Source organism: Manacus candei, unplaced genomic scaffold (genome assembly GCF_025592945.1).
Source record: "Manacus candei isolate 608988 ecotype Guabito, Panama unplaced genomic scaffold, ASM2559294v1 h1tg000042l, whole genome shotgun sequence".
Lineage (NCBI taxonomy): Eukaryota > Metazoa > Chordata > Aves > Passeriformes > Pipridae > Manacus > Manacus candei.
The window spans coordinates 1,590,601-1,614,067 of NW_026138090.1; the positions used below are offsets into that span (position 1 = coordinate 1,590,601).

At 41.7% G+C, this 23,467-nt stretch overlaps 1 protein-coding gene across 1 annotated transcript in view; it reads left to right on the forward strand.

The window, feature by feature from the left end:
* TAF3 (TATA-box binding protein associated factor 3) overlaps positions 1-21,095 on the forward strand; it is a 117,537-nt gene extending 96,442 nt beyond the window's left edge. The window contains exons 5-7 of the mRNA XM_051795216.1: positions 13,907-14,162; positions 18,096-18,202; positions 18,954-21,095. Coding sequence (XP_051651176.1) covers positions 13,907-14,162; positions 18,096-18,202; positions 18,954-19,068 — 478 coding nt within the window. The 3' untranslated portion in view covers positions 19,069-21,095. The remainder of the gene's footprint in view (positions 1-13,906; positions 14,163-18,095; positions 18,203-18,953) is intronic.
* The last annotated feature ends 2,372 nt before the right edge of the window (positions 21,096-23,467 follow it).

Here is a 23,467-nt window from a genome sequence, read left to right on the forward strand (position 1 = left end):
AAGTGTTGAATATCTGGTAATTATTGTGTAGAAATATTGTGTTTCCATTAGCCTGTCTCTGGAGTTTACTGGCATGAAATTGTTTGAGGATACTCTGAATCACCATGGAAAGGTATAAGGAAAGTTTTGGGGGATTCATAGAATTTGATGAGTAGAAACTAGATGGAGAAATTAGCGATTTCAATTATTTCAATTTCCTCTGTTAAAGAGCCATTTGGAGGCTTTTGGAAGTACTTAATTAAATGTTCAACTGGAAGTTGGTTGGTTTGGAGGAACTACATATAAAACATTGTCTTCAATGGAAGTACTTACAGATCTTGATGAGGCCACAGAAGCTTTCAGGTGTCTGAAGAAAAAGTGTCATATTGTTGGTGCATGGAGTGGAGATTCATGTCACACCACAAACACAACACAACAGCAACACAAGCTGACTAAATAACACAGCAGTGGTGAGGAAAATGCCTTTGCAGCGTAGTGAGCTGTTGGGGCTGCTCAACCTGGAGAAGAAAAGACTCCAGAGAGACCTTAGAGCACCTTCCAGTGCCTAAAGGGGCTCCAAGAGAGCTGGAGAGGGACTTTGGACAAGGGCCTGGAGTGACAGGACAAGGGGACGTGTCTTCAAACTGACAGAGAGCATGGATAGATTAAATCGTGGGAAGAAATTCTTTACTGTGAGGGTGTTGAGAAACTGGCACAGGTTGCCCAGAGGAGTTATGGATACCTCATCCCTGGAATTGTTCAAGGCCAGGTTGGACAGGGCTTGGAGCAACCTGGTTTAGGGGAAGGTGTCCCTGCCCATGGCAGGGGGTTGGAACTGGGTGGGCTTTAAGGTCTCTTCCAACCCAAACCATTCTGTGATTCTGTGATTTCACTTCTTGGCTGCTCTGCTTGGACCAATATACAAAGCAGTGATGGCAGTGGCAGAGAAGTGTCTTCCTTTCTTGTTTCTGAACATGAAATACTAAAATACATATTTCTCCTAGATTCGAAGTGATACCTGCATTTGAGCTTGTCTGGAGTGCAAATGTTCTTATAACTTACATCAGTTAAAAGAAACAGCTACTAATAATGTTGGGTTAATAGACATGAAAATGTACTATTGCTGGAGGATGGATAAACCAATATTGGAAAAACTGTTCTGCTTAAGAGATTTTTGGAAGTGTTTTAACTGCACAGTAAAACAAGAAGAAAGTAGATTATTATCAAAGCATTTCCATCTTAGTTGTAAACAATTACAGCAATACTTGCATGGATGCCACATTAGAAGAAATTTACTGGATTCCATTCTAATGCAATTAGAGCTAATTTTGTTCTTTAAATGAATAAAAGGTCAGCTAGTAAATCTAGTTTATCTCAAGTCCAGGCTTCAATAAATTGTTTTATTTAATTTGTTGTAAAAGATCTTATCCTTAATGGGCCTTGCTCTTATTGGTTTGCTAGGGTTCTAAAATATTTATGACCACCTTTTTAGATATGATTTGAATGATATGTTGGAAGGGTTTTTCACTGGGATTTTTTTTGCCATTCCAGTGTTATCAAGGTAGATTGCTAACTGAGTTAGTATAGGAAGGAACTAGAGATGCTATCTTTTTTTCAAAACAAAACAAACAAAACAAAAAACACAGCTAGTATAGACTTTTGAATTTTAAATGAACTGCAAATGATGAGTAGAATTTAATACTTTTATTCAACTGCACCATGGTTTCTTTTTGTCCAGTTATTTTTCCTAAGCACTATAATTTTTCATACACATAATTTTTTTTAAATCATATCTATTGATGAGGTGTTGACATTCCAACTACTACTACAGCTGACCAAAGTCAGCCAAAGTTCAGGCTGTAATTTTTGGTACTTTAGATAAATTTATTCTACATTTAAATACATTTAAAAAAAAAAGAAAACAACATGGCTGCTGACACTAATGCGAGACCACAAAGCAGAGTGCTACTCACTGGGGGCTGTTTCAGTGTTTCTGTGCCTTAAAAGCAGGAAACATGGGGTTTTTTGTGAAATCAGGTTTCCAGATTTACCTTAAAATTCCAGACTTTTGCTCCAGACTCATATCATAGCTTTGCCATCAGCAGAAAACCTGGAAACTAGACAGGAGAGGAGGAAAGACAGGTACTTTAACAGTATTTAACTTGTAAACCTGGCCTGCTGCTCTAATGAAGTTGCCCCTTGTCTCCTATATTTTTAAATGAGCAGATATGTGACTTTCTCCAAAAGCAAATCACACACTGACTTTCTCCAAAAACAAATCGCACACATGCTCAGATATCTATGGGTATGTGCCTATAAAAATGTATATTAAATAACCTGTGGATTGTGAAATAAAATCCTAAAAGGATTAAGGGATAGAAAAAATTTTGTTATCCAGATATTTAATTGATTCCACTAAAGCTTTGTATTGCTTGGGTAGGATATTATCAATCCAAGGCCAACTTATTTTCATGTGATACTCCCATGACAAAAGCCACCAGCACAGCCAGCTGACATCCTCTGTAGGGAATCTCAAAACCAAGGGGCAAGGTAGAGAAATTATTTTGTGACCATAGAGGTGACCTCTCTGTGTAATGTCAGGGACCCAGAAGCATATTTTTGGGGCTAAGAGGACAGGGGGACCTGGTTTATTACACCAAGTTTCTTGATTTTCCATCTAAACCAAAGATCTAAACAATAAGTGCTCATAGCACATCATTTTTATAAGTTGTTAAGATAGCCTGTGTCTGAAAAAAATGGAAGCCTGAAAGGAAATGCAGCTGGAGAACATCTCCTCATTGAAGCTGTAATGCACAGATGGACACAGTTTGGGTTTGGAATGACAGAATCACGTAACAGCTTGGGTTCAGAGGGTTCATAAAGACCTTCTTGTTCCACCTCCTGCCATGGGCAGGGACACCTTCCACTATCCCAGGCTGCTCCAAGCCCCATCCAGCTTGGCCTTGGACACTTCCAGGGATGGGGCAGCCACAGTTTCTCTGAGCAACCTGTGCCAGCGTCTCACCACCCTCACAGGGAAGAATTTCTTCCCCATATCCAACCTCACCCTGCCCTCTTTCAGTGCTATTTACTCAAGAATTTGTTATTTTAGGTGCAGCACAGTTGGGCAAACAGAATTGCAGTAAAACAGTTCTTCATATTTTTTGAAATCCTGTAAAATTTTATTATCTAACCTGCAGTACACAGAGAGCCACCACGTTGTATCGCAGGGTAATGTTCTCCAAAAAACATGCCTTAATGATGGATCCTTCTGTTTGCAACAATCTTAATCTACCAAAGACTTGAGCTGCAAACTCTTCAGAGATTGAATTTTTGTGGGAAAACTACACACACATATAATACAATCAGCCTTCAAAAAGGTCATGGCACCAAGGGTGGAAAGAAGAAGGTATTAGCAAATACATCACAATACTTTTTTATTGATCTGGTTGAAGACAATAAATTAGGGAGGGACCTTTTTGTTGTCCCCCAAAGCTCACTGGGGATCTGTAGTTGCTGCTGTAATGTGAATATGTGCTTTTTTAAAAACAGCTCAAGCTCTGTGTGAGTTGTGGAGAAAAGCTGGATATCCACGACTTCACTGCTAGTTTTAATTAAACTAGAATTCTGCCATGTGTAGTTTCCAAGAATGCATCTGGTTTCTTCTTTGGTGGATATTCAGGAGGTTTAATTTTTAATAGGGTTGTTCTCCTACAGGTAAATCAGAGGATGTGAAGAAACTTCTGAACTTTGGGTGCTATTAAGTGCTACTCAGACTTTGACAATTTAGATTCCTGACTTCATAGTGTTTGCCCACAACAGCTGAATAATGGGGTTCATTAGGCTCCCTGTGCTGGCACATCCAAACTGTTTGCCTCCAGCCTTGGCTCCCTGTGTGTGGCTGGGGAGGGAAGGATTGGCTTTTTATTGACTTGTCAAGCCCTAGGTTTGCATTACCAGCCAAGTAGCTCGTGACCCATTCCATTTATTTCACCGTTTTGTGGTGGGGAAATAGGTAAAGGAATCCTGCTGGAAGCCCCTCCCTCCGCACGTTTCCATGAATAAAGGCAGTGTTTGGAGCAGTTAAGGCACCGTGACCAAATCCTTGGAAAGACGTAATGCAAGCACAGCATGGGGCCATTGTGGGACACAGCTGTGGGCGGTGTGTGTTACCCTGCTTATTCAGCAGAGAGCTCTGGAGGAGAACTTACTGTGGAATCAAAGAGGAGGGAGGGGGGGAAAAAGTGATACTTCGGGGAGAAAAATGAAGGAGGGTAAACCACTGTTTGGGAGAATTAAACAGTGGGGTCTGGGCAGTGGAAGTCTGTGTTTATTGCTGTGCTAATGGGCTTCCCAGTTATTTCAGCAGAGAAGGACCGTGTTAACCATGTGTTGACAGAGCTAATGCTCTGGGTGTCAATCCAGGTTTCGTTGTAAAAGAGCGTGTAATGGTGAAATCATTTTTGATATGATCGACAGACCACCTAAGTGAGGAGGCACAGTAATGAAAAATGATCTTGCTCCTCTCCAAGGTGTGCTGAAGGAATTCCAGTGATCTTTACAGCTTTCATCAATCTTTGTGTGTGTATTTATAGACATACCAGCGTTTTTCTGTTTTGTAGTCTTTTAAATTGTAGGAGCTGGAGGACTGATTTTCGATGCCTTTTTAAATGCTGAATGTATTTTAATGAAGATATTGTCTCGGGTATGATTCATATCCCTTTCCCAATTGTTCTTTTTTAGTGTAACATATTGGTTCGAATCCTGCAGTAAAATCCACATGTGTGGTCCTGTATCCATCCAAAAGGCTCTTTCACTTGGTGGAGGTTCCCCAGCCTCTCCCTTGCTGCTTTTACATGAAAAAAAGGTGAAGAATACCATATCCCTTTTACCAAACCAAGTAAATGATCATTTTTGTTTATATTTCTAGAGGTGATTTAGCAGAGCTTTTTCTTCCTTGAGTGTGAATTAAATTTACAGCTTCAGATGTAGTCCTTAGCTTTTTTCCTCCCCCCCTCCTTTTTTTTTTAATTACTGAAGCCATCCCAACTAATTATTCATCCTGTTTATGGTAGGTAGTAGGCTGTGGCAAATTATTTTCATTTTGCTGCTGGCCACATTGGGTGATGACTCCAAAAGTGAATCCATAAAAAGGCTTGAGTCATTAGAAAACAAAACAACTTACTGTGAGATTCTTTGATTTTGCTGCTTATTGCTCAAGAGTAAAAAAAAAAAAAATTGTATACTGTATACTGCAATTAAAAAAAAAAATTACTTCAGGCAAGTTTAGACACATGAGGGAATTGGTTGTGTAAATGGCCATGGGCAACTGCCCTTCTGAAGCACAACAGAAACTGATCAAATATGTGTGAAAGATTAGAAATGCAGATGGGTATTCGTTTAAAAAATAGACTTTCCATAGAAGAGGACTGCAAGACAAAGGTGCTGATTTGTTCTTCTCTTTCACAGAGGTACTTCGTTTTATTCATTCTTTTATCGAAGTTTTTCAGCAAAAGTGAGGAAACTCTATAGACCCAAGGATTTGTGTTATACTTCCTGGGAGCTGCACATGAACAAGAAGACCATAAAGAAGTAGCCACAAAAGAACAGATGGTCCTACCTGAATTTAGTGAAGTTGTCCTGTGAGCAATTGATCTTTAGCTGTACAGAGTTTCGAGTTCAGGACTGACCACCTTACTTGCTTCTTTCAAAAACATGTCTCAGTAACAAGCTGAAAATTCCAGCTTTATAGAGACTGGCATAATTTCCTGGTAATTAGGAAAATTCATATACTACCCCAGTTCCCTTCAGAGATAGTAGATGTGGGTTTATGGGCAAGCTTCTAGATAGTGCATCCCATAACAGTTCCCAAAACAAATGACAGTAAAGAGCAGTTTGCAGGGAACACATAAGAGAAAGTTTGCAAAGAGCACATTGACATAAACATGTTTTACCAGCTTCTGGTTTTGCTGCTGAGAGCTCAGCAGAAGGGGATGATGCCAGGTGGTTTTCACATTGAAGATGTTTGTTATTGATGATAAGAGAAGAAAAAAATAAAAGAGATGAAAGATACTAAGACGCCACGCTACCAGCTCAGTTTTGTTTTGTCAGACTGGCAATGAACCATCCAGAGATGTAAGTCCAGAATGGTGAGAAAGAATGGGAGGGAGATTTAGGAGTCATCGACAGAAAGGTGCTTGTGGTTGTTGGGAGAAATACTCTGGTGTAACAGATACAGAGGGTGGAGGCCAAGGGCAGAACTCTGTTTCACTTAAAGTAATGGGAAAATAAACAGTATAAAACCTGCAATTCAATTTCAAGAGTAAACCAAAGGAGATAGCTCGAAATGTCAGCTTGACTGAAGACCTAATGGATTCAAAAGTGGTGTTTTCTGCCTGTTGGAATGGGGCACTTGCAGCAAAATGACTACAGAGTGAATTGTATGAATAGCTCCTTCCAAAGGAATGTTGGGAATAAGCATCATATCTCTATGAGAGAAGGACTGTTAGCAAAGAATTTAATGTGTCCAAGACAGAAGATTGTGGAGATGAAGTCAAAGTGAATTAAATGTTGTGGAGGATATTGAGCAAACAGGAAAAGAAGGAAAGAAGGATCATGGAAATGAAGGCACAGAGAAGATCACCGTTCTTTTGGAAGGAGTTATTCATACAGGATGCAACTGGTTTGATTTAATAATTTCATTTAAAATTTTGTCACGGGATAAGGTAGAACACTGATGCTTTTTGTTGGCAGAAAGGTTACAGGACCGTGTCGGTACAAATGAGGATCTGCTGATTGTCTGGAAAGAACTGGATCCCCTTGAATGGAAGGGAAAAATTATATTTAATTCAGTAAAAAATTGCAGTTAAGACTTTGCATTTGAAGTGTACTGATAAAAACTTCAGCCAGAAGAAAAGAGCTGATTTGTGTGTCACTACAGTAGGCGTTTAGTGGGCGAGGGATCATTAGTTGGTCATAGAATGACAGAGTTGCCAACGTGATACAAGTGTCACAATGGGATGCATTGCAAGAGATTTTAGCAGAGACAGGGGAAGTGTCCTATGAGAACCTGTGGATACTTCTTCTGAGATACTGTGTTCAGTTCTTTAAGGCAGCTTGTGTTCAGGAAGGATGAATTAGGCTGAAAGAATTGGTCCTGTTCAGCCTTGAGAAGAGAGAGCTGAGAGGGGACCTCATCAATTTGTGTCAGTATCCAAAGGGAGGTGTCAGAGGATGGATCCAGGCTCTGCTTGGTGGTGCCCAGCAGTAGGACAGGAGGCAACGGGCACAAACTGATGCCCAGGAAATTCCACTTGAACATGAGGAAGAACTTACTTCCTGTGCAGTGACAGAACACTGGAACAGATTGCTCACAGAGGATGTGGAGTCTCCCTCACTGGAGATATTCAAGAACTGTCTGGACACAGTCCTATGCCATGTGCTCTGGGGTGATTCTGCTTGAGCAGGGAGGTTGGACCAGATGACCCACTGAGGTCTCCTCCAACCTGACCCACTCTGTGTGAAATGGGAAGAGCAGGTGCAGAGCAGGGCTTGGAGCACTGTTAGGGAGGACACAGTGGAGTCTGTGTTAGGAGAGCAACTTTGTGTGTTTAGTCTGGCATGTGAAGAGGGGTTATGATTGCTGGCTACAAATACCTCAGGCAAGTAAACATTTTGGAGGGTGAAAGCAATTTAAGCTGAAGAACGATATTGGCACAAAAGCAAATGGGACTTAATTGACTATGAATGTAGGCTGGAAATTAGAAAAGGTTGCTGTGACACCAGAGCAGTGAGAGCCTGGAACAGGGTGATGGTGGGGACAAAAAGATTAACTGGTTTTAAGATGAAGCTCAGCAAACTTGTGAATGGGATTAGGTGATACAATGCCTGTGAAATCACTAGACTCACTTGCCCAGGAAGAGGTGTTTGTGGGGCTTTGCCACAGTGATAGAATTGTAGAATCATAGAATAATTTAGGTTATAAAAGACATCTAAGATCATCAAGTCCAACCATTAACCCAAGACTGCCAAGGCCACCACTAAACCTTGTCCCAAAGTGCCACATCTGCATGTCTTTTAAATCCCTACAGGGAAGGTGACCCCACCACTTCTCCTGGGCAACCTGTTCCAGGGCTTCACAACCCTTTTCATGAAGAAATTTTCCCTAATATCCAATGTAAACCTTCCTTGGTGCAACTTGAGGCCATTTCTGCTTGTCCTTTCCCTTGTTACTTTGGAAAAGAAGCCAATGCCCACCTCGCTACAAGCTCCTGTCAGGGACTTGTAGAGAGTGAGAAGGTCCCCCCTGACCTCCTTTTCTCCAGGCTGAGCCCCCCCTGCAGCTCCACTGAAATGGAGAATGGGCTGTGGAGCTCCATGTGCACCACTGAAGGTCAACATGCTTGCCTGGGGGAGACAGTGTCTACAAAAATGGGTGTTGGAATAAGTGCTCAAAGTTAATTTTCCTTGACAGAGAAGAATATCGCGTGGCAGGTGATGTTTTAAGTGCTGAAGTCTTCACTTGCAGAATTGCTTGGGGCTCTGCTGGAGGTTTGGTGCTTTTTGGCACTCAGACTCATGAGTTGGTCAGAGCGTGTACTTGTGGAGCTTCTGTTTGCCAACATGACTTGTTTGCACAGAGTAAAATATTCAGCAGGGCATAATACACAGCAACTAAATTTCCCTTTCTAAAAGTAATATGGGAATTAGCCTACATTACAGAGCTTAAATTACACTGATTCTCCTCCAGGGTTGGAATAAAATTTTCAAAATCACCTCTAATCTGTGAAGAATCTAAACCATATGGAAATCTTCCTAATTCCCTGAGGTGTTTTTGACACTCTTACCCATAGGTCTTAGAGTATTTAGGTTTTTTTCTGGTGCAACAACCTCAGTTCCAGATGTGAGATTTTTCAGTAATGAAATAGTTTCTAGCACCGAGGAATTTATATCAAGAAGGGAATATCAAAACTAATAGATAATATGATGATTAATAATCCAAGTGAATTGCACTAGTTTTAATTACGTCAGTGGAGTTGATGGTGTCATTTTCCTGCTTACAAAGGCCCCTTTAGCTCCTGCTCCTTGCTTAAAAATGGGTCATGGGTTCAGAAAAGAATTAGGACTTTTCAAATATTTTTTTTCCTTTGGGCAGAGAAACAGCTTCCCTGTAGCTCTGCCTCTGAGAAACAAAGATTACTGTGATTTTTTTACTACACCTTTCAGGGTACTGATACAGCATTTTTTTGGAGCTCATCACCCATAGCAATCATTCAACTCTGTGGCTCATATCCTATTTTTGAAAAGCCATTTCCTTTCCGTGCACATGTATTTTCTCTGTGTTTCTGTGAAGCAGTCAGTGGGGCTTTCAGCCATAAGGATCAGAATGGAATCAAATAAATTACTTCCAAAGATAGGAAACCATTTCACACCTTGGAGCTTCATTTTGCTCCAAATGTAGCATGTTACAGCTCATGCCACGTAGAACCAATTATAAACCAACTGACCTGTCATGACGCTTCAGACTTTGGTAGAATTTGCACTTTTCCTGCAAGCAGACACTTGAGTTTCATCCTGTTTGGGTTCAGATATGTGGCTGTAAATGGAGTGACTGCCCTGGAGTGATGACTAAAACGGGTCTTCATTCTGTCTACCATTATGAGTAGAGATATTAGGTTAAACTCTTGAAACAAATAAACTTCACTGAAGTTTGCTTTTCTTCCTTCTCCTCAATATAGTATTGGGCACAGTTTTAAAACAGCAGATAAGCACCGATTCTGTACTCTCGAGGTTGGTGAGGCACTGCCCAGAGAAGCTGTGGATGCCCCGTCCCTGGAAGTGTTCAAGGCCAGGTTGGATGGGGTTTTGAGCGACCTGATCTAGTGGAAGGTGTCCCTGCCCATGGCAGGGGGTTGGAACTGGATGGTCTTTAAGGTCCCTTCCAACCCAAACCATTCTGTGATTCTCTGATCTGGCTCTTCAACTGAGACCTGGATATTTCACCCTGTTGTGTGTTGCCTTGGACTTGACCCAGCTCAACCTTGATGTAGTTGAGCAGAACTGGCAATGAAAGATCATTAAGTTCTCATATAGGCTTGAAGTGCTGCTTGCACTGGAGCAGATTGGGAGGAATTAAAATATCTTAAAAATGCCATTGTCAGGAAGCTTCATGCTCTGCCCTTTAACAAAGAGGTTATAAAAAACCAACACAGAAAAATAGTATTCTTCATTGTAATCATGATATTTGAGGATTTTTCTGTCTTTCTGTCCTTCCACTTTAAATTTCATGTCCCTTAGGCTTTTCCCCTTTTTTTTATGTTTAGATATGTTTTCTTGGCTACTGCTGGGCACTGTGTGACAAATCAATATGTGCGTTCAGTGATCAATATGCTGAGGTTCTGTGAGCAGCACAGTTCCTGCTGGCATTTAAAAAGAAACCCAAAGTGAATTTAGGTTGGACACAACCAGATACAGATTACAATTAATGTGAACCAGTGTTTGCATTAATTCGGGGTTGATTTTTTTTTCAAAGGGGGTGGTAACCTTTAGTTATGGTTTATGGAGTCTCTTATTACCACATGTATTCCAAAGGTTTTCTCACACCCCTTTATTCCAGAGGAACTATTTTGATTCAAAACCAACTTTTAATTGACTTTTTATCTCTCGGTGTAGAATATGTTTGTGCTACATCACTAGGCAAGCAGCCTGCAGAGAAGTGCTGTTCTTGTCTCAGGACTCTTGAGTGTGTTGTTGTTGGTTGATGTTCATTTGTGTTTGATTTCTACAAAAAATACTCGCCCAGCCTCAGTTTTAGAGGGTTTGGGTTGGTGTGGGGAAGGAGGTGAAAGTTTGTCTTATATAGCATTGTACATGCAGACCTAGTGATGATTTTGGAAGCTTATGAAAACACATTTGGGAAAGAAGGCAACCATAAATGTATGGTGATGTCCCAAGGTAGAGTTTAAATCCTGCTAGGATTTAAAATCTCTAGGATGTACCCCACTAACAGGAGAAAGAGTTTAAATCCTAGCAGAGATTTGAAGTGGATTTAGATACCAGGAGGATCGTAGTGAGTGCTGCCTACTTGCAGTGTGCTCCGTGCCTCAATTTTCCTGTCTGTAAAACGCAGCTCATAAATCTTGCCATCATTTACATACTGTTTTGATATCAGGTTTCTCTCCAAGTCTGAAGTAACATTAATTATTAGTCGTGGGACTGCTATTTCCCTTTGATTTCTCCCCACCTCCATATTGCCATGTGTGCAGCCCCTTCTCCAGGACAGGCTAAACCACCCTCGCTGAGGTTACTCCATCTCCTCTAATGGTGTAGCACAAAACCATTCATTTCTCCACTCTGGAGTCTGAAGTCTCTGAACTTCATTAGCCCAAGGGAGTGGTAGGCCCAAGCGTGCTCCGAAATGCCGATCTCCTGTTTTGATAACTGAGCTCTAAAATCAAGATAAACAAGCTGCCCTATATACTGAACATGTCCTAATTGCACACTCCAAGCAAACCAGCCAATCAATGAGTGTGTGTCGCTCCCTAATGAATATTTGTAGTTTTGGAAGATTTCATGTGGTATTCCTTGGAGCTTCTGCAGTTATTAGCAGAGTGGCTTCGAAGACCCTGTGCAAGGAGAAGAACCTGGCTTTGGATCAAGAAACTCTGCAATTTAATTTCATATGTTAGCTGGGCATGGTCAGTCTTATTCAAATTATATTAGCTAATACTTCTTTCAAACTGTTTACACTGTGTGCAAAGTTGTGTTTAAAATCCTATTAGCTAATACATTTCTTAGTCTAGACTTGGGGAGGGTTGACTCCCTGAAGAACTCATAGCAGGACTTTGTTTACTTGCAGGAGGTAGAAGAGGGAGGCGGGGAAAGAAGGGGTAATGATGTTTGAAACCATCCAAATGACTTTTGCTGTGCCAATATTTTGCTTTCCTCACTTTTATTATTGCTAAGAGTTTGTTTACTGAGAGGTGGCTCTCAAGCCATGAGGGTGACTTTGCAAACCATGGGAGTATTGGCACCAGCGAGGTCTTGGGCTTTCATATTGGGAACCAGGGCTCTCTATGTGAGCAGTGGAAGGAGGAAGGCACAAGAGAAGCATCTGGGTTGGGGTGGCCAGTCTGGCAGGAGCCCAAGGAGCCACACACTGAGACTTTCACTAAACCAGAAACACATTGTGAGCAAAAGAGAAAACTTTCTTGGTAGGATATAACAGTGGGGTTTTGGATGTACCCCACTAACAGGAGAAAGAGCCTGGTTTTGATGTGTAGGTTGCTCCTATGATGGCCTGATATTAGGACTTCCTTCCTTCTGCAAGTCACAGACAACATAAATTAGGAGTCCTGCACTGACTCACAGTCTAGCACCTTACTGACACATATAAAGAGCCTGAGCTCCCACATTAGGTACCTGAAGCAATCAATGGGACACTGAGTGGTGTGAATGTCTTCAGTGTTGCTGATGGAAAATCATCTAATGCCTTTTAGATTCCGCTTCACTCTAAATTTCTAAACCTCCTTGACTTTGGTTTTCTTCCCCTGGTCACTCCTAGTAGGTATTGAAAGGTGGGTGTGATGCTGCAGCTGGAGGTTAGGCAGGAACACCAAACCCATTCCTCAGTTTCCTTTTCCTAAGTCTGTTTTTACTATAACTTGCCATAGTTCTGATTTTGTAGTGCAAGTGGCATATCTTGGGAGAAAAAGCACCATTATTTCAGCCAAGCATTAAAAACTGTATAATTCCAAACCTTTCTCAAGTGATGGCTTGGATTATTGACTTAAAATGCAGACAATTTCTCACATTGTAGTTGGTGTTGTGATACTGCCTTTGGAGTACCATAAGAGAGTTGCAATAAACTGTAAAGTTGAATGTAAAATTCCCATTGATGGTGGAGCTGGACATTCTTGGTTCTCAGGAGTTGTTGCAATTTGATTTTTGTCATGGTTTTTCTACTGATGTCTCCATTTTTTGCTTGCTTAGGCAGTCCTTCTCTCAGGAATGCCTAACCTTTCTTTAAAACACCCTCTTCATACTGTCCCATCACAAATCAATTGCACTCCCACAGTTACCATTCAAATATAAATAAATTAGTTAAATGATTTACCAAAATGTGGTAAAACAAATAGACCTATCCTGTGTTTTGTTTGAGGGGGTTTTTTTTGGTTCTGTTTTCTAAAACATCCTTCTCTTTATGCTTCTAACCTAGAGCCTTATAGTAAGGGCTTTTTCTGGCTTGTCTGTTAAATTGCATGCACATCAATAACACTGTGTATCAACAGTCATTAATAAACGTTGGGTCCTCTATGTATCCCCCTTCCTGGGCAAGATTATTCTATACTGTGTATTTACTAGAGCTACATCCTGTCTACTTCAGCTACTCAAGTAAGTAGCAATATTTTATCTGCTGAGTATATAGTGTGCGTCATTTATTTGTCCTGACTAGATCCACTGCTGATTTCATAAACATTTGGGGAAAGAAATACCAAACTAGCAAATATTTGCAGAACCCCCTAATGCAGGATCTTAAGAGGATGATATCGTCTCTCAGTTTGAAGATTAAAATCAGTGCTGTTCACAGCTGATTAACTTTCCTTTCTAATATTTCCCACAAATTGGGCTAATGTAATAAAACTTAACGAAACAAGGTTTAGTAAAGCCACAGAGAATATTTATATGACAGCGAGGCACAGAGTGGTTCAGGCTGTCCTGGCATTCACTTGGTCATGGCTCTGTGCTTTGTCCTGTAGATGGATGGGTGTAGCAATGACAGCAGTCCTTGTGTTGGCTTGAAACGGCCTCTTTGGTGACTCCAAGGTGATGTGAATTAGCTGCACTATATTTCCTTTCTGTCTAGTCGGTGATGGGTCTTTGCTTTCTCACCCACCAACTCTAATGATCCTCATTTTTGGTCCCACAGAGTCATCAGCAAAGTGGTGCCAGCTCCAGAGGCCAAACCTTCCGCTCCCGTGACCCGGCCCAAAACGCCTCCGCCCGTGCCGTCACCGGTGCCAGCTCCCGTTCACGTGACCCCTCCTCCAGCTCCAGCTCCTCCTCCTCCACAGGCCACCGTCTCTCCAGTCCTGATCCCACCACCCTCTCCCGCCGTGTCGGCGGCCGGAGGCTCCAAAGCTCCGGTTCGGAGCGTGGTGACCGAGACCGTCAGTACGTACGTGGTAGGTAACACACACTGCTGTCTTCTGTCCCAGTGCCAGGGACATTCATCTCTGGAATTGTTGAGCTCCTGGGTGACTCATCATCTCAAGCTCATGGTTCCTCAGCTTGTGATGTTGCTCTCTGTTGTTTATCCAGCCCTCGTTTCCACGCACATGTTTTGAGGGGTTAATAGCTTAACTAAAACACTACAGCTTGGGCTGACTTTTTCATTTGTTCCTAGTTCCATATTTAAGTTTCTTCTAACGAGTCTACTTATATCCCACTTGGGTATTTTCTGCTAACTGAGCTAGAGCACTTATTTTTGGATGAGGAAGTTTTTTATAGATGCTTTCAAAAGTGCTGAATTGAAACCTCAAATGTCAAACTCACCATAGATTTTGCTGTCAGTCAGGTAAAGTACAAAGCCCTCATACAACATCAAGAATTTGACTTAGCCCTCATTTGAAATGTGTAGAGTCCACTAATCTCTTTCCTGGTTTCCTCAACATACAGAAATTGCAAACGTTTGTGCATCTCAGAAGTCTGTAGATAGTTCATTAGTCTACATTTCATTAATGTGTTTGACACATACTCTGTACTTGTCCTCAGTCTGGTGGCATTCTTCGTTCTTTTGAAAAACTCTCCCATCTAGCATGGTGTAGGAGCTACATTCCCTAAAAGAATGTGGGTATGCCTCTGGGTAGGACTTGGATTGCTCTGCTGCTGCGAGTTTCTGCTTTAGATGGAAGGTAAAATGAAGTCCTGAGCATTCCTGGTCCTGGAAGAGCAGCAGTAACCGTTCACAACTGTAGCAGTGTCACCCTCCAATGTCCTGGCTGAATTCCAGCTTGATTGGTGACACCTTGCTTAGCTACAGTGGGTAGCAGTTTAAAAATCTCACCATTTAAAACACCTAAAACTTGTTTTTATTACAGCTGTCTGGGCTTTAATTGCAACTTATAGCTGATTTTTTTTTTATTCCTGTTTTTATAACAATTCCTAGTGTAAATCTACTCTGCTGGAAAAGGTGCTTTTCCCTGCTGGACTTAAACTGCTGTATCATGTTGCTGATCTCTATTTAAACAGCTGCTCCATTTCACTCCCGAGTTAGTTACAGCACTGGACAATGTCACATAGGCTGTGCATATCTTTAGGGTGCAGGATACAAATCCTCACCTTTGGTATCTCAGGTGTAAACCCAGTGTCACTCTTAAATATTACAGTAGTGCCCAGAAACTTGGAAATTTACTCTAAAAGAGAAACATTTCCTAAATACTTCACTACATCCCATTTTCTTCAGTAAGCATGAAAAGAAATAATTTAAGAGATTATGTTAAAGAAGGAAAACCTAGAACTTTGCCTGGGTACCTCTAGTGGTAACACTCTTAGCACCTTATGGAGAATTCAGAGGACATGGATGCTCCAGGTTATTTCTTTCTTTTCGTAGAACCATGGAATCACAGAATTGTTTGGGTTGGAAGGGACCTTAAAGATCATCCAGTTCTAACACACCTGCCATGGGCAGGAACACCTTCCACTAGACCAGGTTGCTCAAAACCCCATCCAACCTGGCCTTGAACACTTCCAGGGATGGAAAATCCACAACGTCTCTAGGTAACCTGTGCCAGTGCCTCACCACCCTTATAGTAAAGATTTTTTTCCTAATATTTAATCTAAACCTACTCACCTTCAACTTAAGACCATTTCCCCTTGTCCTATCACTACATGCCCTTGTGAAAAATAATGTTTTACAATATTATAGTTGAAACCAAGGCTTTTAGGATCCCATGATGTGCACAGGCAGAGACACACCTTGATGTGAGACATTTTTAGGTCAAAATGCTGAGGGAGAGGTTGGAGAAGAAGAAAATAATAACAATTAGCCTCCTGTATGAAGGGAACCCAGGACACAGAATGTTGACATGGTTTTCCCCAGGTCACACGGGAAAACTCTTTGTAGAGATAAGAGTGGAGCCAGTGTGACAGAAGTGCACAACTCCCTTCTGCAGGGGAGGATGGGAGGGTGATTTTATAGTTTAAAAAAAAAAAGGAAGTGCTGTGGGATCTCTGTGTAGGATCAGTACGTGTGCTCTGCTCTTGAGCTCTCAGGGGTTTGTACTGACACAGCCTTCAGCAATCCCATCCTGTCCCTCCTTCCACGACCCTTGGCTCATTAAGGAACGAGAAGTTATGCAATATTTTTAGTATCCTTGTTCAGCAGCCCAAGTTTTTGTTTAACAAACAGGCAGAGGTTTTGGTGATTATAGACCACCCTGCCCCTCTCCAGCCCCTGAGAGCCTGAGACAGGCATTCTGCAGGGGGAAAAAATGCTGAAAAACTAAGTTTTGAAAAGTTAGGGTGTCTGTTTTCTAATGGGGCAACATAAACCAGCTCTACCTACACCTGGCACGGCCAGTGCCCGAAACAGGCAGCACCAGAAATGGGGTACCCATGCCTGGGGGATGATGTGGGTGCAGCCAGGTTGTTCAAGCAGGTTGTAAAAGGCTGTAGCCCTCAGCCCAACATCCCACAGCACTCCTTCTCTGCAGCACCATGGCACAGCATCCCCTCCCTCCCCAGCGGGGTTATCCCACTAAAATACCTCCGGATCTCTTCACACCAAGCCCAGACACCTGAGGAGCAGATGCTTCTTTACCAACTTAAAATTACTTTGGAGATGTGAGATTAGATGGTAGATAGGAATGATTATTGCAATCAATCAGCTCAGAAATCGAGTTCGTTTTATGACGTTGCCTACTCCATATCGCTTTTGGGATGGGGATTGTTTCCTGCTTAGTATTCCTAGACCTTGTATTTTCGAGTTTTAAACCACAAAAACATTCAGGGCTTTAAGAGGAGTCAGGGAAGAGTGATGTGCTGGTTGCAGCTCTGGTACATTCCTATTGATTTTTCAGGAAGTGGTGTAAGATGTACAGACCACCGTGTAGTGGCTTTTTTTTTTTTTTTTTTTTACCAAGAACATTTGGGGCTTTTCATCTGCTACTTTTTAATATCACTTTTATAAGCTGTGCAGATAGGAAAAAGTTATTGCCTGAGATATGTGTAAATGCACAAAAGCTGAGAACAAAACAGTTTCTGTTTTTGAGATTCAGCGATAATGTGCAAATCTTCATAAAGGAATGATGGAGTCAGGGTAATACCCCAGACATTTTGTACTTTGTGTTGTTAATTGCACTCCTTCAGGTGGATTTTGTGACATTTTGCGTGTATGTTTTTACCAAAGAGCTGTTCAAGAAACCACTGGAAGTTTAAAAACACAAACAATGGGGTCCAGCGGGATATAAACATTAAAAAAATGCATAAAGCTCCGAATATGATAAACCCGGTGAGCAACTGCCTCGCACTGTAAATGATCTGCCTTTCTTGTTTCATTTACCCTTTAGTAAATTGTACTGTGACATAAATGTCATAAGGGGAATGGAAAGTTACTCAGTAACAACTTTTTTTATATCCTGATCTTATCAGCTCGTTGGAGTTGAAGACTTTGGCTAATAAGTAATGCAGCAATATATACACACGGCGCTGTATATTTTACATGCATATAAGACTGTTATCTTACGCAGGAGGCTGCCGTGGCTCCTGCTTGCCATTAACAGGGTCGAATTTTAAAAGTACAGACAGAGAAGGAATTGTGTCCCTAAGCCCCGGCTGCTGTGTGTGAATGCCCATGCTTAGGTCGGGTGGTGTAACTGGCTTTACTGGTTTACAGGACAACACAGAAAAATACATGATTTTGTCGTCATGTGCAGTGCAGGAAAATCAATTACGACACAACGCCGAGCTCTCATGATCAGAGAACTCATAAATAGCAGCGCTGGCTGCTGAATGGCTTAGTCAGATAAGCAAGAAACCTTTTATTTTGTTATTTTAATGTCAATTTTCCTGCCTGCTTAGCCCTGAAAACCAGCTAACTTTGCTTTTCTTTGCACCAGATCCGAGACGAGTGGGGTAACCAGATCTGGATCTGTCCTGGCTGTAACAAGCCAGATGATGGCAGTCCAATGATAGGTTGTGATGACTGCGATGATTGGTATCACTGGTAAGTTCCTCTCATCCATCCTACTCTGCCAGTCCCTGGCAGATTGGGGCTATATTATTAAAAAGTCTTTTTTTTTTTTTTTTTAATAGTTCGTGACGTTGGGAATATTTAAATAGCTTTACTGTGTCCAATTTAATAATCTGGGAGATATTTTTATCTCTGTTGCTCTGAAATTTGAAAAAGCAGATTTTAAGCTGTGAAGGAGAGTTACTTTTTAATTAATGGGCATTGGTGATAACGGTTGTTTTTGAAACTGCTGGGAAATATTGCTGATTCTGGTAATTTTGAGAGAACTACAGGATTATGAGCACAGTGTATACAGATAGACAGTTCAAATTATGAAGCATTGTATGAACAGTAATATAAATGTCAGCTTTTACAAAAGAGTTGGGGGGAATTAATCACTTTTTAGGCGTTTTTTTAAAAGAAACCTACATAAAATCATAGGGGTTTTTGCAGATGTGTTAAAGAAGCATTTTAAATTTTTTAAATCTAGTCTATTACACCTGAAAGTGCACGCATATTTTCTATTAAAATAACGTTTTTTATCTGAGTATCCTTTTGATTTTTTTGTTTGTTTCAAAGCAAGAGTTTTTAGGTTTCTGTTAGATCATTACATTCATTAAGAGAATGATAATGTAACTGATATATTAATAGACCTGTCTCCCACTGAAAAGTTGTATTTTTGGGGGGGTAAGAAACAGAAGTAACGTTACTCCACCGAGCTGATACAATATTTTCCTGCCCACAGGCCTTGCGTTGGGCTGACTGCCGCACCCCCAGAAGAGATGCAATGGTTCTGCTCCAAGTGTGCCAACAAAAGGAAGGATAAAAAACACAAGAAGAGGAAGCACAGGGCGCACTGAGGACAGCACAGCGGACTGAAGTCGTGCGGTCGCCGCGGCACCTCCCGCCCTGACTCGGCTGTGGGAGGGATCCATCCTGCTCGTGTCCCCCTCCGCCACCGGCTGTTGGGGTTGTGTCTCTGGAGCGAATCCGGGGCGAGGAGATGCCCTCGCTCGGGGGCTGTTGGGTTCCACAGACCATCCGAGCCCAGGGGATTGGATTTTGGCACATTCTCATGCTGTTGTTTCCCTTCCCAAGGGGAATTTACACAGAGCGCTGTGAAGACTTGGGTGGTTCCTGGTGCCGCTCCCGCTCCTGTGGCTCGGCAGCAACACGGATGAATGTTGTAAATACAGATATCTGTCCTATTCCTTCTCGATTTGTTATTAAACCCTCTTGAACCTTTGCAGGAAGGTGCTGAGAGGAGGAGAAAATGTAAATTGCAGTAAGTTGTAAACTGAGACAACCTTCTGGAATGATTTCTGTAGTCTGGATACAGTTCAGCCTCGACTCCTGCTGAGCCAGATAATCATAATGTGGAAATAAAAAGTGGCTGGTAAATATTTTTGTGACGAGAATATATGAAGCTTTTTTCCTTGATTTTTAGTACTAACATGAAATAAACATGTTCAAGCTTTTGTGATATATCTTCTATTTTTAAAAAAAAAAAAGTTTCTATTGTGTCGATTTTTTTCTTCCGTGTGAATTTCTTTTGGTGGACCTGTAATATATTTTATACTTTGATTTTTGGTTGGTATTTTTTTGTTTGTTTTGGTTTTTTCTTAGTCTTTGTCAACGTACCTTTTCATGGCTTGTACATTTCATCGGTGTGTAAAAACACTTCTCCCATTAAAAGATTTTCACATGTGTAAATACCTGATATTTATAAAGTAATTTTTTTTTTTATTTTATTATTTTGTAGGGTTTGAGGATTTTTGTTGTCGTTTGCCCTGAGAATACAAACCTAGCAGCTACTAAAAGCCCGTGTGACACAGGCCCTGTCCTCATGGCTGTGAGGGATTGGCAAGCCCTGCCCCAGCAGTGCATGCACGAGGAGACGGCCAGCACCGTAATTAGGCCTCGATTCAGATACTTAAACATGTGGTAACTTCTTAAGAAGTGAGTAATCCTATTGCCTTCAAGGAGCCTGTTCCCACACTTGGTTATACATGTGCTTAAATGCCTTCTGAATTGGGAGCTTAGGCCAGGGGGGCTCTGCACTTCTGGTGGCAGCTACGGTGTGTTAATCTGTAGCTGGAAAGGAGCTTTTTTTTCCTTTTTTTCTCCTTTTTTTTTTTTAACAAATAGTAGTGAGTTTGCCAAAAGGATCGGGATCGTGTTTAGGTGGGGGAGATGCAGATGTGTTCCTCTGCTCTGTGTATCCCCCTTGGAAAGACCAATAAAGTGAACACAAGTCACATTCCCCTTTGAAAATATGGGGGAAAATTGCAGACAAAAAAAAAAAATAAAAGTCAGTATTATATAGTGTAGTGCAATGGATCTCAGAGCTAAATAGGAATAAATCTTGAAAAAAAATGTAGGCCTTTTGTTTTCTAATGAATTTTAGATTTCGTTGCTTAATTTGGGGATATTTCTACTTTAAGCCATGCATTGGAAACATCTGATGTTGGAGAATATAGCCTTTTAACCTATTGTGCAGATATTAAGAGTTATTTTTTAAATGCATCCAAATTGATATTAATGAGAATGAATTAGTCATGTTTATAAAAGTACCAGTCCAGTTAGGGAAATGAGGCTTTGCTGATAGAACTGTTAAATTGCAAATCAGTGGAGATATGGATGAAATTGGTTTATTAAAAGTGCACTGTTACCTGCTTTGTTCGATGCCACCTCGTTTATATTCCGTCCCTCCTAATTACCAGTCAAGAAAGTTACTGGGTTTGACTTTTTATTTTATATTATTTTGAATTGTTGGCTGTTGCAAACCTGATTTCTTGGTTTTTTCCACGTGTAAATGTGCAGACATACAAAATACACCGTCTTTGGTCATTTCTGGTTGCAATAATAAAGAATTAGCTTTTGGTAAGTTGTTTATCCATTTCCTCCTCCTCTCCATGAATCAGAACTGCTCACATTTAGTCAACTGAATCACTCAGGATGCCATGGGAGGGCCGAACTTGGCTCTTTGGATGAGCTATTTCTGTGCATGCTCGGCCTTGCTGCCACTGGGCTGGTTTCTTACTCTGGGTTTTATGATTTTATAAATGACCCCTGTGGCAATAAAACCAAAGCATCATTTTCAGGAGGCTTGTGTGGCTGAGGGGATTAGTAACAGGAGAAGGGGCCCTTCACCTCCGGGTCACCGGTTTGAAGCTGGGCTTGGTGCTGAGCCTGCCTCCCCTTTCACTTGTGCTGGTGTGTTTCGGGAATCAGGGGTATAAACGAATAATCAGCTTCCAAAAATAGTTACCCCCTGAGCAGCAGTGTGGCACGGACCTTCTTTACAGCCCTAGTGCTGAGCAAGCCCAGCTTCTTCCCCAGACCTTCCTATTTGCTGCTGGAACTTCGCAGGTTGGGTTTCTTCCATAAGCTTAGTGTATGGGGAGTTAGGGAGCAGTTAGGGCTGCTCCCTTGATTCCCTGCTTGATTTTATGGTTGGGATCTGTGTTCTTTGGAATCATCTTATGATTTGGGGTTTGGACACTGCCATCCATGGGAACAGGGCATGGCAGGTGGGCTGCAGGTTGGCTTGCTCAACGGATGTCATGGGAGAGCACTGGAGCCTCTGAGTGATTTTCCTGCTTTGGAGTGCAGCTTCATCAAGAGGAACATCAGTTGGGAGCTCTGCCTCTGGAAAACATGCATTTCAATGAGTGGTTGGAGCAGAACTGGTGTAAAGTTGAGAAAGTAAAGAATTAAAGAGCTTTCAGTGAGGAGACAACTCACCATCTGCTGCAGTATAAACAGAAGGCAGGGACAATTTTCCTCCTTTACAGGTGCACCAGGCATAGTGGATTTAAGCAGGACAATGAGGACCGGTAGTAAATATTCCAGAAAAGAGCGTAAAAACTATTCTGTGAGAAAATCTTGTTGATTCCTGCCGTTACTCTGGGGCCAGATTTTTATCTGGAGCCAGTTGGAGCTGTGTCAGTTTACAGCAGCCCGGGAGCTGCCCACTGGTGCGGCCGGCATTGGGGCTGGGGAGCAGCTCCATTTACTGTGAAACCAGGAGAGTTCCTTTACCCTTTTTATCCCTTAAATCCTCCTTTAGGGCAGCCTGTGCCTGTGGGTCACTGGAGAAAGTGGCATTGCTGGGGGCTGGCTGCGAAGCGTGTTATTCATTAGGCAAAACTGCAACTTGTCAATGAATTTTGTGCCCAGGAAGAAAGCATGAAGTTGATATCAAGACAGTAAGCGCAAAGCTCAGAAATGGAAGAAACCATCTTGACTACTGGTTTTTGTTGGAGGACAGAGATACAAATGCACAGCATCCATCCCCAGAGTAATGGGAATGCAGTTTTCCCAAGATAATCTTCCTTCGGGGCTGTATGTCGTGCTCAAAGCATCATTTCTCTGCTTGACAAGGTGTTTCTCTTCTGAAGGTGTCCGCAGCTAAGTACAGTGAGGATCTTTATGCTCCGCAACTGATTTGTGATTCCAAATGTCCTGGAAGAGAAAGGGAATAAAAAAAACACCCTGAATCGGAGGGTATCAGAGCCTGCTGACTTTGTCTGGGCTTTCCAGAGATAAAATATAGTGTATTACTTCACTGTATCACCTAAACCTTCTTTGTTCTCCTTTCAATAGGACGATTAAACAAAGACCTACTAACCAAATTAAAGTATAAAATGAACGCTGAGATATGGAAACCTTGCCAGGAAGAATGTTAATGAATGAAGTTCACTAAAGGCATGCTGGCTAAGTTTTCAATACAAATAGTTTTATGGCCAATCTCTTTAGATCATAGCAGTTTTCTTTAGAAGTTTTAAGTCTCGAAAGTAGATGAGTTTCCTTCACTGGGGAATGAATTAGATAATGCTCTGAATAAACTCCCTCTTCGCCGTCTTGTCAGTCATGCTGCTTAGGAAACTCGCCCTTTCTTCTGGGGACTTTCGGATCAGCTGTAACCTCAAAAGTAGAAAGCTGCTATTAATCCATGTGTGCTGTATGGCAGAGGAGCCTGTAACGGGAGATTTACAGCCAGCAAACAGCTCGTACCTGGCTGATGGGAGCAGGAGCCATTAACTGTGAGCTGTGGCAGCTGATCCTGGAGTGCTTTCCCTCAAAGGTGTTGGTTCAGCCTGTTCAGGGTTTGCGCTGGGTGAAGAGGGTGGGGAGGTCAGGCTTTTTAGCAGGGCCTGTGGTGATAGGACAAGGGGTGATGGTTTTAACCTAAAGGAGGGTCGATTCAGGCTAGATTTAAAGAAGAAGTTTTTTACAATGAGAGTGGTAAAACAT